Source organism: Sinocyclocheilus grahami, unplaced genomic scaffold (assembly GCF_001515645.1).
Source record: "Sinocyclocheilus grahami isolate Dianchi unplaced genomic scaffold, SAMN03320097.WGS_v1.1 scaffold926.1, whole genome shotgun sequence".
In the NCBI taxonomy this organism is placed as follows: domain Eukaryota; kingdom Metazoa; phylum Chordata; class Actinopteri; order Cypriniformes; family Cyprinidae; genus Sinocyclocheilus; species Sinocyclocheilus grahami.
Window position 1 is genome coordinate 161,459 of NW_015506105.1, and position 19,720 is coordinate 181,178.

Sequence of the window (19,720 nt, forward strand, 5' to 3'; positions counted from 1 at the left end):
GTTGATGAAAAACAAGCTTATGTGGATCAATTCAGATAAGTTATCTAGAATTATTTATGGAGCAGATAAAATACATATAATCATTTAGGCTATTAATCAATTATCATTTTGACATTTTTCTTTATTTAAAGGCTGAAATGTGAGGTTTACCTTTCTATGAAACTTTTTCAAAGCTTTATTTGAACATTTACATATATTTCAACATGCTATTAAACTGTTGTCAGTCAAGTTGTCATTTAAAATCCGAACATCATTGGTAATGTTATTGTTTTAGTGATTATTCAAACAAAAAGTCATTTTATTTGTTATTTGTTGATTTTTAAATATAAAACTTGGTGATTTATGTGATTTATGTGTCGGTACTTTTTGAACATCTCCAGCAAATTTTAACAATACCGTGATAATACTGATAACCGTGATAATTTTGGTCACTATAATCGTGATAAGAAATTTTCATACCATTACATTCCTACAAGATAGATTTAAACTTTCAATGTTTTTTTTTGTTTTTTGCAAACATACTTTGCAGAAATGTCACTGCAGATATTCCTTACAACTTAAACGTACTTAAAAGTGTGTAAAGCTCAATTTTAACAAATAAGCACAAGTCAACCTGCCATACCAGACAAGACCACAGGGAGAATCCAAAGGACTGCAGATAACTACTATACAGATCCATTCATAATCACTAAACACGCCAAAATACAAATAAAAAATGAAAATATTATGAATGTATGGAAACTCAGCGATCTGAAGGCAGCTCGACGTCATCAGTGAACAGTTCCTCCGTCAGAACAAGCAGCACAAAACTTTACTAGCGTGACACTGGCTTGCTTTATCCAGCCAAAAGATGTAGTTTGTGTGTCATATGCTCATGCAGCGGTCGGGAGTTTTGAGCCACCCTTCAGTCTGTATTTCACACAGCGCGATGAGAAATGGCTTGAGCTGCTCCCCCCCACCCCGGTTGAGACCCACTGGTCTAGATGATGGTTAAGCTCATCTTGGTCAAGCTGGTTAAGGGCTGGTAAACCACCTCAGACTAGCACAAACCTCATCCAGCAGTCCACTAGCTTAACCAGCGAGACTTTCTCTGTCAAGCAGTTTTTCTGGTGTTACTATATCGGTCCAACAGCTAGATTAACACTTAAATCAGATTAAACCATTTATTTAGATCGATGGTTTCTGATCAGTCAGTGTGAGAACCACAGAAAGTCTGAAAAGTGAGAAAATAAAGAACGTATCAGTCTTGCAGTTGTGCGATGGTCTTCTCAGTCACACTTCACTGACAGCGCCATCTGAAACACTAACTTCCTGTTTGGCTTGGACAGAGGGCACGTCTCATATCCAAGAGGAAAAACTGCCTTTCATCGTATTCTCATCACCTTCCCACCTCTTTTCCTGGGAGGTTTTGAGGTTTATTCTCTGATGGCTCTGATTAATAATAGCCGTTACAGGTTTGTCTTTTCACTGGCAGCGACCACCTGTTGGATAAATGAAGTGATTTAGATTTTGTTTTATAGCATAGTCACTCTTAAACGATAATGTTCTGCTTTAAGTTGCTCAGGGAGACTATATCACAGGCCGTCCAGCTGCAGTCGGGTCGATGGCTGGAGTCCAAAGAGATTTTGACGGACAGCCGGCAGATGTAGCTCCACGCTGGATTTTTGGAGTGTGGGAAAGACAGAGGTGTTGAAGAGAGGAATAAAAGAAAACGAAAGAGTATTTGAGACCATACAAGACGGAGAAGCTCAGATTTGTTTGCATGTAATTCTGTTAGTCACAAATTTTGATGGCAAGCGGGAGTACAGTACCACAGCAGCGTGAGTCGTCCTGCCATTGTTTTATCCAAAGTACGCAAGCGTAGACGCGAATACTTCACGTTACAATCTAATACTGCGTGTTTTTATCACTGTTTTGATGCTTTGTAATTGACCCTTCGCTAAGCTCCGCCCTTCGTTGGTTACTGTTGCTAATGCAGACAAGCTTTATGGGATGTTCCATAGGAATGACCTGGAGATTTCTGTGAAAGGTGTGACTTTTCATCAAGATGTGCTCATAAAGTGGCCAAAATTGATTGGACATTATTCTTACATGGGCTGGAATGAATTGTGACTTTGAAAAGTATTTTATCTGCTGTTTTTCTCTACCAAAATTGTTAAATTACACAGTAACTTGATTAAAAAATGAAACTGTGAATCAATAGATGCAAACACTGCTCATCCTTTTTGAGTTCCTTGTGTCACTATTATTACTGACTTTTATCATTTCTGTAAAATTATGTTTAAAACTATCCAAACTCAGAGATCCTCAGTAGACATGCATTAGAATTATGTTCTAAGATTATTTAAAAAACAAACCAGACTATTCTGTATCATATATGTGTATATTTTGCAGAAACTGCGAAGTAAGGAACAATGAAGACAGTGACAACTTTTGTGAGTTTCCCATCTTTCATTGGTTTCCCTTCTTCAAAGGGTTAACACTATGGTGTTCAGAGAGTGAGGCCTGAGTGTGTTTGCACTCACCTAAGTGAACTCATGAGCACAGAACGAGGCTTGAGTGAGCCTCCGGTCCCTGTGTGATAACTCACTTAATGGATTTTGAATGCCGCTCAGGTGTGTGTGTGAGTCAGTCTAGAGCCTGAACTTTCTTGATTTATTAATGGATTTTTAATGATAGAGAACAGTGGCACTGCAAACAGTAACACTCAGAAACAGCACTCTGTGTGTAGCGTCTGGAATGAATTGTGACTTTGAAAAGTATTTTATCTGCTGTTTTTCTCTACCAAAATTGTTAAATTACACAGTAACTTGATTAAAAAATGAAACTGTGAATCAATAGATGCAAACGCTGCTCATCCTTTTTGAGTTCCTTGTGTCACTATTATTACTGACTTTTATAATTTCTGTAAAATTATGTTTAAAACTATCCAAACTCAGAGATCCTCAGTAGACATGCATTAGAATTATGTTCTAAGATTATTTAAAAAACAAACCAGACTATTCTGTATCATATATGTGTATATTTTGCAGAAACTGCGAAGTAAGGAACAATGAAGACAGTGACAATTTTTGTGAGTTTCCCATCTTTCATTGGTTTCCCTTCTTCAAAGGGTTAACACTATGGTGTTCAGAGAGTGAGGCCTGAGTGTGTTTGCACTCACCTAAGTGAACTCATGAGCACAGAACGAGGCTTGAGTGCGCCTCCGGTCCCTGTGTGATAACTCACTTAATGGATTTTGAATGCCGCTCAGGTGTGTGTGTGAGTCAGTCTAGAGCCTGAACTTTCTTGATTTATTAATGGATTTTTAATGATAGAGAACAGTGGCACTGCAAACAGTAACACTCAGAAACAGCACTCTGTGTGTAGCCAGACTGGAGCCGGTGCTGTAGTGCAGAGGTACCCAACCACCGGAATGCGACCCACTACCAGGCCGTGGAAGAATTGCTACCGGGTCGATAGAACGTTCTGGAAAAAATGTGTAGAGATATGGCACTCTGTTATTTATGTTAATGATTGTTCTAATTATTCTGCATTTTCTTTGTATGCCATTGATATGGAGTAGCAATGAGCGGGAAGTGGAAAACCTACAGAAAGTTTTTAGCATGGGAGGGAAAATCACCATCTCTCTGCTCCACTCACGTATGCTGTTCCAGACCAGTTGAAACAATTAAAAAAAAACAAGATAATGCGTTGAACCACTATATAATGCTATTATAATGCTATATAATAGCCTAATATACATATACATATATAATTAAAATAGTATGCACGTACTTGTGTAATGTATAAGGAGTGGTTCCCTGCATTATTTTAGGAAAACGTTTTGTGATTATGGTATTGAGCTGCTGCAATGGAGCAGCTCTAATGCGCCATTAAAATGAACAGTGAAAGTAACAAAAGCTTATACAATACATTTTAACAGGCATAATTAAGTGTGGAAATAACTGAAGAAATATCTGTTTGCTAAACGAAGCAACGCAACGCGTAAAAAGTCATTATAATCCGTAATTATGTCCCCACTGGATGCAAGGAATGCCTCGTTTATAATGGGTTTTCATGTTTTTGTCTCGTTGCTCCGGCTAGACAGGGCATCATCACAATATGGTAGGAGCGTAACATTTCCGTCACATGCTTGAGGTATTCGGCCAATCATAACGCACTGGATAGCTGGCCAATCACAGCACACCTTGCTTTTCAGACTGATGAGCTTTGTAAAAATCGACGAATTTCAGAGAGGTGGGGCATAGAGGAGAAACAATAATATACAGTATGTGGAAAATAATGTGTTTTTTGAACCTTAAACCGCATAAACACATTTCATTACACCAAATACACAAAATAATGTTCTTTTTAGCAGCATCATATGACCCCCTTTAACATCAGGATTTTCTCTACAGCTGCTCTGAAATGTGCATTTTGAAAAGCATATAAATAAATTAGACCTAAATAAATATTTATATATTTGATATTCTATTCTATTATGTATTAGATTTATTTATTTAAATTTTCATGATGAATTTTAATTATATTTTTATGATTAGCTTTTCATCAACTCAGTTTGGGAAACTATTCTCTATTTGTATTTCTATGGTTCACTCTAACCCAAGTGCATCTTGGGAAGGAAGCAGCTGGATTTGGTATTTGGAGGTATTGTGTGTCAGTCCATCTTAATGCCTTTATCTTTTGTTCTTTATAATCTGCCCTCTCTTTCATCTCTCTATCCTTAGTATTGACCCTGTCCGTGGACGCACCTGTTCCCACCTTTCTCTTCTCGCCTGATACGTAGGCTGAACGTTCCGGCGCCACACCTGGACAGACAGCTGAGGGTTTACGGGCCTTCTTTTATTTCAGTTTGTGCTGAAAGGATCTTATGCAGTAATCATGAACAGATTTCACTGCAGAGAGTGAGAAGTGTGGGAGTTCAGCAGCATGGAAATGGCTTCTTTCTTGTTGAAATATTCACTGTTAAAATGGAAATTTTGGACAGACATATTGAAAATCATAGCCAATTTTTTTTTTTAAATAGCTACACACTTTGGTTTATATCACAGCCATGACTTGTCACTGTTGCTAATAGTGGAAGGGATATATTCTCATTTTAGAAAGCATTTGGTTGGACAAAACTAAAATGTTGATTGGCCCATGAGTGCAAGATGAGTTTTCAATATTTTTGTTTTATTTCCTGCCAGCTTAAGAATATGGCCAATAGCCATCATTATCCACGTTCACATGGACACTTTTTGTTTACATGAATGCTAAATAAAGTGATCAGGTTGATTTGCATGTTTGTATGTCACAAGCTTCAAATCAGATCTATATTTTAACATGCACACACTGCACGAACATACAAAGTGCTTATATTTAACATATTTAATCAAGCAGAAAAAAGCCCATTCTTGCACCCAAAATCAAGCACATTTAAACCGATTGTAATCAGAAAACAATGCTCTATGTTAACCCACCTCTTGTATTTATAATATAGTGCAGCCTCAAGTGCTTTATTGCTTAATTAAGTTTCACTATTTTTGAACACAAGAGCACATCCCACTCAGTGTTTGACTGTTAGTGAAAGATGCATTAGTAAAGTTTGAGCAGAAAACCTTTTCTGTTTTTGCTCTCAGTTTTCGCTGTTGGCCAGAGAGTCATTCTTGTTTCTCTCATGTCATTGAAAGACTCTGGAAATGGAAGCCTGAATTTTGCTTCTGCTGTTTATTTGAAAGTGCCGTGTTTATTTTATATTTCATAGAGTGTGTGTGTGTATCCGTGTGAAGGATCCCTGGAATGTTCAGGGTCAGATGATTGAGTTTCAAGATGACCTTGTAAATTACATCTCGTCATAAACATAAACACAAGGCCACAGTTTGCACATAAGCCGTCTGCGCAGTCATCTTAATGCTTGCTGCTTGCTGTCTTAATATGGTGTCAGTGGGTGTTTATATGAAGTGCTGTTAGCAGCCTCTGTGTGCGAGTGTCAGATAAAGACAGTCTCATCACCCTGCAGCAACCGTATGTCATCTTAAGATGTTTAGATGCTTCCAGGAAATTTAAATCAGAGTTATCACACCAGCTAATTAACATAGAGCAGTCTGTTCTTACCGAGACTCAAAATAACTTGGAACTCCAGACGCTGCTTCATTCCAGATATGAGTGGAATTTTCTTTATTTACATAACAGACAGTTGCAGAACCCTCACTGAGGAGCCATGGAAACACACGGCTCTAAAAAAGCATTTCAGACGTCACCGACAAGAGACACGGTCAGCCTGTTATGATTGCAGATGCATGTTGCGTGTATGTTTCAATTACAGGAATATTTCAGGTTGTTTTTGCCCGCGTTTGGTGGCATGCTGTCAACTATCAAAGACAGCAGTTTGGATTCCTACCTCGGTGTATATAGCACAGGAGATGTTTATACCAATAAAACTCTAAAATTGCAATGTGCAAAGTAATATACTGTCTTTCAAGTGTTTACTTTTCAGCGTCAACCCTGTGATTTTTGCTTGATGTCTACACAAGGATGTCCAGAAGGGATGTGGAAGTGATGTAAAAGAAATCAAAAGTAGTCACAACTGAAAAGGATGTTTTAGACAGCTTTACAGCTCATATAACTATTATTTTTTGAAATATTAAAATTTATTATTTTTTTTGTTTAGTTTTGTTTTGAATGATTTCATGTTGGTGCTTTTTTAAATTTGATTTTGTTTTATTTAATTTCTTTTCATTTAATTTTGGTGTTTTAACTAAAATATGCACTTCCCATTTCCTCCCCTTTCATAACCAGAAGTTTTTATTTTATTTTATTTTATTTTATTTTATTTTATTTTATTTTATTTTATTTTATTTTATTTTATTTTATTTTATTTTATTTTGGATTTCATGATTTCAAATAAAATATGCGCTTCCCATTTCCTTCCCTTTCATAACCAGAAGTTTTTATTTTATTTTGTTTTGTTTTGTTTTGAATGATTTCATTTTGGTGCTTTTTTATTTTATTGTATATTGTTTTATTTAACTTCATTTCATTTTGGTGTTTTAACTAAAATATGCACTTCCCATTTCCTCCCCTTACATAACCAGAAGTTTTTATTTTATTTTATTTTACTTTGAATGATTTCATTTTGGATTTCATGATTGCAAATAAAATATGCGCTTCCCATTTCCTCCCCTTTCATAACCAGAAGTTTTTATTTTATTTTATTTTACTTTGAATGATTTCATTTTGGATTTCATGATTTCAAATAAAATATGCGCTTCCCATTTCCTCCCCTTTCATAACCAGAAGTTTTTATTTTATTTTATTTTATTTTGTTTTGTTTTGTTTTGAATGATTTCATTTTGGTGATTTTATTTTGCTTTATTTAATTTCATTTAATTTCATTTTGGTGTTTTAACTAAAATATGCACTTCCAATTTCCTCCCCTTTCATAACCAGAAGTTTTTATTTTATTTTATTTTAATTTAATTAATTAATTAATTAATTAATTAGTTAGTTAGTTAGTTAGTTAGTTAGTTAGTTAGTTAGTTAGTTAGTTAGTTAGTTAGTTAGTTAGTTAGTTAGTTAGTTAGTTAGTTAGTTAGTTAGTTAGTTAGTTAGTTAGTTAGTTAGTTAGTTAGTTTGTTTGTTTGTTTGTTTGTTTTAGTTTTGAATTATTTCATTTTGGATTTCATGATTTCAAATAAAATATGCGCTTCCCATTTCCTCCCCTTTCATAACCAGAAGATTTTATTTTATTTAGTTTTGTTTTGAATGATTTCATTTTGGTGCTTTTTTATTTGATTGTATTTTTTTTATTTAATTTCATTTCATTTTGGTGTTTTAACTAAAATATGCACTTCCCATTTCCTCCCCTGTTTTTTTTTTATTTTTTTTTCTAAAGCTCCCAAAGCTTAAAGAGTAGTGCCAACTTATAATTGTAAACTTAATTTTAATTTGAAAATGTTAACTATTCTGTTTTACTACAGAATTCATTCAAGTGCCAGAGCAAAAACAATTGACATTATTGTCTATGGTGATCAACAGCATTCCCCACATGTGAGATATAGACATTAGGTTCCTTTAAATCTTCATAATAGATTCGCACATGTAGCTAAACTGTGAATGAGGAGCAGGAAGCAGCTTTATGGAGCAGTCGGGCTTCTCTGACAGATTCGCAGTGATTATTTGACTGTGTAAAGGAATGAAAAGTGTATCTGTGTGTGAAAATCTCTGTCCTCAGAGGTTTTATTCAACCATCAGACTGACAGAGAGCGAAAAAAGAGATTTTGATTGAGTTCAGGCCCATTCAGACGGCCGGTCATGCTTGACAAAGCCCAGCAGATAAAGACAGTTGAAGCTCTCTTTTGTCTGTTCTCCATCTATTATCCGGTCTTATCTTTTCTTCTTCTCATAGCAGTTTCATTTTCTTGCATCTGTTGTATTGATCTTTTTTCCTTTCATTCTTGTACAATTCTCTGACAGATTCGCAGTGATTATTTGACTGTGTAAAGGAATGAAAAGTGTCTCTGTGTGTGAAAATCTCTGTCCTCAGGGGTTTTATTCAACCATCAGACTGACAGAGAGCGAAAAAGAGATTTTGATTGAGTTCAGGCCCATTCAGACGGCCGGTCATGCTTGACAAAGCCCAGCAGATAAAGACAGTTGAAGCTCTCTTTTGTCTGTTCTCCATCTATTATCCGGTCTTATCTTTTCTTCTTCTCATAGCAGTTTCATTTTCTTGCATCTGTTGTATTGATCTTTTTTCCTTTCATTCTTGTACACTCATTATCTCCAGACCCCCGCGGGTTTGATTGATGGCTCTGGGTTTTGATTGACAGATGTGTCAGGCTTGACTGTGGCATACTGAAGTGGTTGGATTTTAGGGTTAAAGGTCGTACCTCTTTCTGGTTGAGCGTGTGTGTGGAAACATTCACACACTCACATGAGCACCTCGCTGTGTAATTGTTGACACCCTGTTGACCGCTATTGTTATTTAATTAAGCTAATTATAATTACTATAGACTACCCTAAAATACATTTAATCCTGACTTTATGCATTTTTAGATGTGAAGCAAGACTGAGAATTAGACCATTTTACTTGTCTTTGAAAGACGTTTTTAACAATTTGCATTTTTAAACAATTTTGGTATATATTATATATATATATATATATACACACACACACACACATATATATATATATATATATATATATGATCTAAAAATAGTAACATTGTTATGTGTGTGTGTATATGACATTTTATATCATATTTATGATATACACACATATTTAAAGATGATATTATGTAATATAAAATAATATACATTTGTTGATTTACTTATTTTTATATGATAAAAAACATTTGCATTGGATTCAAATGTTGTATTTATATATATTTTTTTCCTTGTTCTCACTTCTGGTGTTATATAATTTAGCTAATACTTATTAAAAACTTTGTGTTTAGTCTCTTCATAAAACATTTTACTTAGTCCCAATTTATTTTATTTTATTTAAAAAAATGTTTTATTTAATTACATTTTTTCATTTTATTTTATTATAAACAAAAAGTTTTTTTTTTGAAAACAGGATATATTTAGCATATATTTTGGTATATGTTAGGATATACATATTTTTAAATAGTTTTTATGAGCTAATATACATTTTTTATTTTTTTTTAAATTATAAGGTACCAAAACATTAACAGAATTGTGTTTCTCTTATGTGACTTAAAAATTTTTTCATGTACTTTAGTTTTATTTTATGTATAAACAATTATGCGTAAACAACCCCGTTTTTTCTTTTCATTCTTCTTTCATAACGTTGAGAACTCTAAATTCTTACATTTTTGTTGAGTTGGCATACAGAACATCTTGTGTTTGTGAAAGGAAACAAAGACAATATTATTGTCATCACAATATCCATATTAAATATATGTAATATATTTCATATCTTTCTTTGACCATATTACATAAAATACTGCATGTCTACTGCAAGTTTTTAATGGAATAAATGTTCTAATGCTGTTTTTCTGAGTATAATTGCTGTGTGTTCAGTACAGATTTGTTTTCAGTAGAGCTTGCACGACTACTCGTTTTAACTAATTGACTAATCATCCAGAAAAGTAGTCAAGTAGTTGGCGAGTCAGTGTTTGTGTTATGTAAATGACTCAGATAAATAACAGCAGATGGAGAGTGACGCGGGTGAGAAACGAAGGATCGTGTATCTCTAGTGCCAGATTCATGCCGCTTGCGTTGTTATGAACAGAGCCAAAAACAGCCATGACACACTATTATTTCTGTCAGTCATTGGGATCAGTGCAGTTTTACAGTCAAACATGTTTATTGACTGTAAAGTTGATTTATTTACTGTTTATTTATAAGGTTTTTTAACACATTGTTTAATCATTTTTTTTTATTCAAAAATTGTATATGTTTACAAATTAACATATGCAAGTTATTTTTTAAAATTTTATTTAAAAAATGTTTTTACCTATAGCTTCACATTTCTAAAACTTCACCTATAGGAATTACATTAGTTAAAATTACTTAAACTACATCAGTTAAAATTAACTAACAAAGAACAATACTACAGCATTTAATAATCTTTGATCATTTTAATTTGAGTATTTAATCATGCATTTTTAAAATCAAAAATGGTTAACATTCCCTGAACAAATTTTAGTTTAGTTTACTTTGCTTTGCCCAAAATAAGAGGTTTTAAAAGTCCACCCATAGGAATTACATTAGTTAAAATTATTTAACTTTTACAGTAATAATAATAATTAATATTAATAATAATCTTTGTTATTTATTATTTTAATTTCAACATTTAATAATACATTTTTTAAAGCAAAAGTTGTTTACATTTATTTAATTTTATTTTAGCTAATGCATAAACTAATCTTTACAACTGAGACCTTATTGTAAAGTGTTACTAAATATAGAAGTTTTTAGTACAAATAGTTGTGTGAAATCAATAAATATTCCAGCAAAGACCAAACAAACTAAAAGCTGGTTCTGCAGCACTATAACTATTAACGGTTATAAATGAACTGTTCTGTTTATATGTTAAGTCTCACAGCACTGACTGTGTTTACGACTGTTTTCACAGGGCTTTCTTAACTATGCATGCAAGGGCCAAATCCGTCTGCGCTTATGTGTGTGTGTTTCATAAAGTGTGCATATGTGAAATAAATGGATCAGGCAGGGATGGGATGAGATATTAAGCAGTGCATCACACTCATGGTGTGTGTGGGAAAGCAGGAGTGTTTATGTTGCAGTTCCCCTGACGTCCCGGTCCGGCACATGAATGAGTCTTACTGTATACACTCACATGTCTGTGTAAGTGTGTCTGTACTTTGTAGGATTAAAGTTGTCCCTTAATTATGTGTGTTAGATGTGCTAGGATGCTTTCAGACACACACAGACTAGCCTCCATTCTTTATCCAGACTAGAGCGCTGTGTTCAGCTCTGTAATATAAGCAGTGCATTAGTGAGTTTAGACTAGTGATAGTGTTTGTAACAGAGAGTGAAAGACAAGAATAGTTTGCTGAGAGAGAGAAAGAGTCCGCTGAAGTTTACTTTAAGGTACTAAATATGGGCCAAATCCGTCTGCGCTTATGTGTGTGTGTTTCATAAAGTGTGCATATGTGAAATAAATGGATCAGGCAGGGATGGGATGAGATATTAAGCAGTGCATCACACTCATGGTGTGTGTGTGGGAAAGCGGGAGTGTTTATGTTGCAGTTCCCCTGACGTCCCGGTCCGGCACATGAAGGAGTCTTACTGTATACACTCACATGTATGTGTAAGTGTGTCTGTACTTTGTAGGATTAAAGTTGTCCCTTAATTATGTGTGTTAGATGTGCTAGGATGCTTTCAGACACACACAGACTAGCCTCCATTCTTTATCCAGACTAGAGCGCTGTGTTCAGCTCTGTAATATAAGCAGTGCATTAGTGAGTTTAGACTAGTGATAGTGTTTGTAACAGAGAGTGAAAGACAAGAATAGTTTGCTGAGAGAGAGAAAGAGTCCGCTGAAGTTTACTTTAAGGTACTAAATATAACATAATGTACCATCAGGTGGTCATTATCGCAAAAATAGACCCAGACAGGGTGAACAGGACCCCAACGTGACTTATGCTATATGACTGTACATTATAGACATGAAATATAGTTTTGAGTTTAAACTTTATATAAAATGTTTTATTTTTTATATTTTTAGGGATGCACCGATACCACTTTTTTCAGAACGAGTCCGATGCTTTCATTTTTGGTACTCACCGATACCGATACCGATACCTGTATTTTCACAGCATTTGAATTTTTTTTTTTTTAAATATTGGGTACAGAAACAAAATAATGATAATAATAATAACAATAGTATGAATCATGTTAGTTGGCTTCATTTAGCAAACAGATATTTCCTTCAGTTATTTACACACTTAATTATACCTGTTAAAATGTATTATATAAGCTTTTGTTACTTTAACTGTTCATTTTAATGGCGCATTAGAGCAGCCCAATACTGTAATCACAAGATGTTTTCCTAAAATAATGCAGGGAACCACTCGTTATACATTATGCAAGTACGCGCACACATTTTTGGTGATGTAATTTGCGTCACACAAACTGAACTGAACTGTATATATGTTTATTAATGTCCTATGAAACACTAATATCATTATGTAAAAACTATATTATAAATATATTATATTATAAAATTATATTATATTATTAAAGAAGACTTTTTAAAAGTTTTTTTTATGTATTTTTGCATGCTTTACAAGTATGCTTTGGATTTATCATCGCCTGTCTGTTTGTATTATATAAGCTTTTGTTACTTTCACTGTTCATTTTAATGGCGCATTAGAGCAGCCCAATACTGTAATCACAAGATGTTTTCCTAAAATAATGCAGGGAACCACTCGTTATACATTATACAAGTACGTGCACACATTTTTGGTGATGTAATTTGCGTCACACAAACTGAACTGAACTGTATATATGTTTATTAATGTCCTATGAAACACTAATATCATTATGTAAAAACTATATTATAAATATATTATATTATAAAATTATATTATATTATTAAAGAAGACTTTTTAAAAGTTTTTTTTATGTATTTTTGCATGCTTTACAAGTATGCTTTGGATTTATCATCGCCTGTCTGTTTAAATGGGTTTCCACTAAACATACGTGAACCAGACTTTGCAGATAGTTTCTCAACTATGTTATGAAATATATTAATTTATTTGTTTTTATCGTGTTTACTGTTATTTATTATTATTATTTACTGGTTATTAGTTCATGTACATATAGGCAAAAATGAGTGTTACATTTTTACATACAATTTTTACTGTATATAAACATGATTATCAATATTATAAGAATATTTGACCACTGAATGCCACAAACGATTAATCAAAATGAAGTGTTCCAGAGAGCCATGAAATAAGCATCTTTATTTTATGTCCTGATGTAAAAATTAAATACAGCATTCCTCAGCACCCCCTCTCTGTCTGTAACAGCTCACAGATGTGGAGTTATTTTGACTGAAGGGTGTATGGTCAGCTTCTATAAGTACCTTTGTGACTGTCTAAAACTGTGTGTGTGTGTGTGTGTGTGTGTGTGTGTGTGTGTGTGTATGTGTGTGTGTTCGGTCATATGCACAAGCTCTTGTGGGAGAGGAAAACACACACACATCAACTTTACAGCCCTATATCGTAACTCTGTGTTACTTACTTTTCACCCAGAGTGACTTAGCATGCACTAATTACAGCAGCAGTAACCCCAGGTTAAGTGTCTCGCTCATGGAGACAAAAGCACAATTGTGCTCTCAACAAGGTTATTATGGTTTATAACCATATTTTTTTCAATTGAATTGAATTTTTTCAATTTCTTTTTTTTATTCAAGTTGTCATGCCAGTATAGATTTGTTGTCTTATTTTTTCTGTTTGTACTAGTTTAAATAAATGTTTAGGTTTTTCAACATATTTAAAATTTATATGACATATTTAATATTCATTCAGGCTGCCAAAATAAACAATGGCAATAATTCATGGATATTATTATTATTATTATTAGAGCCCAACCGATATGGGTTTTTTGGGGGCCAATACTGATATTAGGGATTTAAAAAAAGACTGATTTCGATATATCGGCCGATATTCTTTGTGTAGGCTATATTATAGTACAGTATAGTCAAAAGTTTGGGCACACTTCCCATTCGTGTGTCCAAACTTTTGACTGGTACTGTATATAGAATACAGCATATAGCCTACATAAACAGAATATATATACATAAACAAATTTTTTGCAATGATAACTCAAATGTGGTGATCAAACACTTATAATGATGTGACAAGCATAGGCCTATGTAGTGGATGCAGGGTATTTAACAATTTAACAATAAACTTTATTATTCAAAATGAGTCTGACATCAGTGCACTTAACAGTAAACTTTGTCTGTAACAGCTCACAGATGTGGAGTTATTTTGACTGAAGGGTGTATGGTCAGCTTCTATAAGTACCTTTGTGACTGTCTAAAACTGTGTGTGTGTGTGTGTGTGTGTGTGTGTGTGTGTGTGTGTGTATGTGTGTGTGTTCGGTCATATGCACAAGCTCTTGTGGGAGAGGAAAACACACACACATCAACTTTACAGCCCTATATCGTAACTCTGTGTTACTTACTTTTCACCCAGAGTGACTTAGCATGCACTAATTACAGCAGCAGTAACTCCAGGTTAAGTGTCTCGCTCATGGAGACAAAAGCACAATTGTGCTCTCAACAAGGTTATTATGGTTTATAACCATATAGACTGCGCCATCTAGAGTTTCATGCCAGAACTCTGTATATAACTTGAATTAAGAAATTAAACAAGGTAACTGTGTAAGGCAAGCATGCTTCTGCCAAACCAACAGGGCCAGGTTTATGCAGGAAGCACAGCTTTTCCAAATGTAAACATCTAAAATGAATAAATAATAATAATGAATAATATAATAATAATTTTTTTTCACAAATTCTGTGTTGTGTATTTTCTGGTAATCAAATGAACATGCAGAACATTCGTATTTAAATAAGTCTTTTGCAGTTTAATATTCACAGACACAGTATATATATATATATGTACTGACCTGTTTTTTATTTATTCATCAAAAACAAGACAAATTCCATGAAATTCCGCGTTATACTGTAAATTCCGTTTTTATGACTGGATTGCGCTATTCTGTCCATGTTTTCTGCATCGCGGAAACATAGGGCCCTACTAATGTAGCAAACGAATATGATAAGCTCATTGTGAGAGTAAAAGACGAGGACATTGTTGTTTATTTACTTAACATTGAGTCTTTCCAACTAGGTGACAACGTAGCGTTAAATCACCATTCAACAGACTCAAGCCACCACCGCACTGCCGTCTATTGTACTGCAGAAAGATACTAACTTTTCAATCTGCTACGTTACTGACTGTACTGACAAACTATGCTGACACACCGTGTCTGTGCCGCAACAGGACTCGACAAAGCGACCGTTGAAAATCATTTGAGCTTTGTGTCAGCACGTCATAAATAGAACGAGGCATCAGTTTATGGCATCCAGTGTAGACAACATTACTGATTATAATGGGTTCTATTCTACACTGGATGCGAGCAGCACGGCGTGACAAAATACAATAGAAATATATTGTATTTTGTCACGCCACGCAATGTGATGTGACCGATGTGATAAGCATGAGTTCATGTGGTCGGTGTCCTGACATTTTATCCTGCCCGTCAGATTGTCCTACCAGGGTTTACTGCGCATGCGCACATCAATATTGCATCCTTTTTCTCATGCTGAACAACAATATTTATTGTATCTGCATTACTGTAAGGTTAATAACCAGTAATTACTTAGAATTCAAGTTTTAAACAGTTTATTGTACAGGTAGTTAATCTCCCTCTTAACTAATGTGCTGCTACATTGCTGCAAGCGTGCACAACACACAAGCTCGCATATAACATACAGGTCGCGTGCACATAGAAATATTCAGGAGTGCCGAAAGTTATTGTCAACGCTGTCCTGTGATTTATCAGCTTAAACCGGAAAACTTTTTGTTTCTGAAATAACTCTCAGCTTCACCATAGTAGAGAGACGCTACATAGACAAGTGAGATAAACTGTAATTTAATATTGACTTGGGCTAATTGCAGTGTTCCAATAAATCATGTTAAAACTATTCTTCTAATATTGTGTATTTATTTTTCGTTTAAAATAAGTTCTGATCAGAAATTTGTGATATTTCAAAACGTACTGAAATACTTTAGCTGCAAATTTGGTCATGGAACGAAGGCGGAGTGGCATTTCTGATCAGTGGAGCGGGGTGACTATTGAATACTTGGAGCGCGGAGGGGAAATTGTTGCCACTTCACTAAGCTCACATACTCTAGCACTGAACTCCCAAGCAATTCCAGCTGCAGTGTTGAACCGATTCCCCATTGAGAGTCTCTGCATTATCCTGACTTCTCGTGCACTTGTCTTATGTGGATGACCAGCCTTTTTGGGGGACTTGAATGAATTGGTGTCATTTGGAATTGGACAGATTTGGAATGACCAGCTTCTCTTGCAGTGGCTGAAAGTGTCATCCCATTGGCCATCATTTGGCCATCTTGCAATCTCAGTGAAAATTGGAGGAATGCTGCCAGTTAAATAGGGTTTGTCATTTAATTATGGAAATTAGCACCAGGTGCCAGATTAACACCAAATAACTTGGTGGTAATCTGTAAGTGTTCTCTAATTTTGATCAGAGTTCTTTATCAAATCACATATTTAAATTTTTTATACTGTGCTTTAGAATGCAATTAATTTATGAAATATGCTTTAAAAACACTGCGCTTCTGCTCCTAACTTCAAATAGGACTAAGCAGCGACCTTGAAATTTAGTAAACTGTAGGTTTGTACACACACACACACATACTGTATATGAGAAAACTTCTCATGGTATATATATATATATATATATATATACAGTATGTGTGTAATATTGAGAACCATGAGAAGTTTTCTCAAATTAGGGCTGTGTGATTGTATTTTAATTGTTTTGATGAATATTGTGATTGAATACTGACTGTGGTGTAATAATCATTTGTATTTTTGTAGTTTTATTTGTTTGATCAAACAATCTCGATTGTTCAATGAAAATTTTCATTTAAAAAAATGTTTTACACAAACAAATCAATATTACTTTTAGCGAGTCTATCATTGATGCTTACCTGCTCACAAGTTCAGCAGCCGTTCAGAGTGTTTGAGAAGCCCTTCTTTAAACAAACATCTCAAATAACCTCTTCATATCGCTCCAAAACAAGTGACAGACTGTCCAAACTTCATTTCCATCTCTTTGTTTAATTAATAAAATGTCTCGGGGTGCAAATATTTGAAGATGAAATAGTGAGAATGATGTGATATTTGCAGCCATATTTCCCCAGGTGCCATACATTTCATACTTCAAAGCTGTGTGTTTTGATCCTGAGAGTCTGGAAATCTGTAGGAATTATTCAGTTTTATTCAGCTCTGTAAACAAGAAGGAATGAAATAAAGCACATTTTTGAGTTGGATAAATGTTGTGTGAGTTTCTGACAGATACTACAGGATGATAACTGACCCATTTTCTCTTTCTCTTCCTCACCAGCTAATGTTCTGGACACCATGCTGCTGAGGAATCCTGGGAAGGTGGAAGAACGTCGGGAGACAGGAAGTGATGCGCCGGCTCTACCTCAGCGTTTCCTGTGGTGTTACTGTTACCATCACTGTCCGGAGGACTCCACTAATAACACATGCAGGTATCAGGACACATCCCGCCTCACTTACGTACACTTGCACACATACTTTACATGGCATTACATGTGTGTTGTGTGTTCAGGACGGATGGTTACTGCTTCACCATGGTGGAGGAAGAGGGTGGAGCGGCTGTGGTGACGTCAGGTTGTCTGGGTCTGGTCGGATCAGAGTTTCAGTGCCGAGTGAGTCATAAACTGCTCTAATTTCCAAAATAAACCACTTAAGTGTTAGTGCATCAGTCTTCAAGCACAGACTAAACAAAAGCCTTATGTAACTCACTGAATTAAACACCCTGTTCTGTTGAAATTTCTATTCATCAAGGAATCCACAGAAATATGAAGCAGGACAACTGTGTTCAGCATTAACGATAATAATAAATGTTTCTTAAGCAGCAAATCAGCATATTAGAATGGTTTCTGAAGGATCATGTGACACTGAAGACTGGAGTAATGATGCTGAAAATTCAGCTTTGAAGTTATTAAATCATACATTTTAAATTGTAATAATATTTCACATTATTACTGTTTTTCCTATATCCATAGCCTTGATGAGCAGAAGAGACTTATTTCAAAAACCCCAAACCAAAAATCCAAACCCACACCCAAAGATCTCCATAAAAGTAGTTTTATTTTGAGTGAACTATTGCCTTACACTCTCCTGTATCTTAACATAAAACAATTAAAAATCAAAATCAATCATATTTACTTTCATAATGCATGCCCCTGCTCTTATTGTGCAAAAATTGTTTGTTAAAATGTTTTTTTTCCCTTCTGCCAAAGCCACGTGGACAATGAAGAATGATATTAATGAATTTTTATTTTATATATATATTTTTAAAATTTTTATTTTATTCTATATATATTTTATGTAGCTTATTTTTCCCAATTTTGAGTCCCGCCCTTACAGTACATTTCCTGATGCTGAACATTCGCTTAGAAACAGTAAACACTGAACAAGCAATGAACATTTCATTCGAAATGTCACACTACAAAAGTTCAATGAGTTGCATATAGTGTTTCAGTGTCGTTGTGTCTGTTACTGACTACCTGAGATAACTGATGTGTTAGTATAGTGTGTGTTTGTGTGTGTTTAGGACACGGGGAACTCTAAACAGCGGCGAGCGCTCGAGTGCTGCACAGATCAGGACTACTGTAACAGAGACCTACATCCAACACTGCCTCCCCTACGAACACCCAGTGAGTGCACACACACACACACACACACGTCTGGTCAGCTATCCTTGTGGGGACTCTCCATAGGCATAATGTTTTTTATACTGTATACACACACACACACACACCCATCTGCCAGTCTAATCACAGATTCACTTAAATTTACTAAAATGTGAAGATATTTTGTGGTGTTTGTGTAGGTAAGCATCATTATTACTATTGTCAATAATTAGGCTGAGTGATTTTAACTTCTAACTCTAAGTTGAACCATTTAGTAGAAACATAGTGACATGCTAAAAACCTCTCAGAATTATGGTGGCTGAGAGAGCTCAATGCACTGCAAATGAAAAAACACATGCAAATAGAAAAGGCACCAGCAAATTAAGAAAACATTAATGACAACACGTCACTGCAAAAACTCACAACACAACCAAATACAGAAACACGCTGCATACATAAATGGTAAAAAAAAAGAAAAGGTAATGGTAAATGCCAAAAGCATCATTACTACAGTTTTACTATAATAAAAACATGGTTAATGTTGTAAGGGTTGTTGGGTTCCCCTTGAAACATTTCCGTTGTGGTCTGTGCTACTTGCAATGCTTTTCTGCATTTGGTCACATTGTGCGTATTTGCAGCGCGTTTCTGTATTTGGTTGTGTTGTGAGTTTTTGCAGCGCATGTGTTGTGAAACTGCTTCATCAGTTTGACAACACACACGCTGCAAAAACTCACAACACAACCAAATATAGA

The 19,720-nt window shown here is 34.8% G+C and overlaps 1 protein-coding gene across 1 annotated transcript in view; it reads left to right on the top strand.

Annotated features, from left to right (window-relative positions):
• The window catches only part of LOC107564364 (bone morphogenetic protein receptor type-1B-like), a 61,473-nt gene that overhangs the window by 33,060 nt on the left and 8,693 nt on the right, over positions 1-19,720 (top strand). The window contains exons 5-7 of the mRNA XM_016249424.1: positions 17,648-17,798; positions 17,879-17,978; positions 18,890-18,992. Coding sequence (XP_016104910.1) covers positions 17,648-17,798; positions 17,879-17,978; positions 18,890-18,992 — 354 coding nt within the window. The remainder of the gene's footprint in view (positions 1-17,647; positions 17,799-17,878; positions 17,979-18,889; positions 18,993-19,720) is intronic.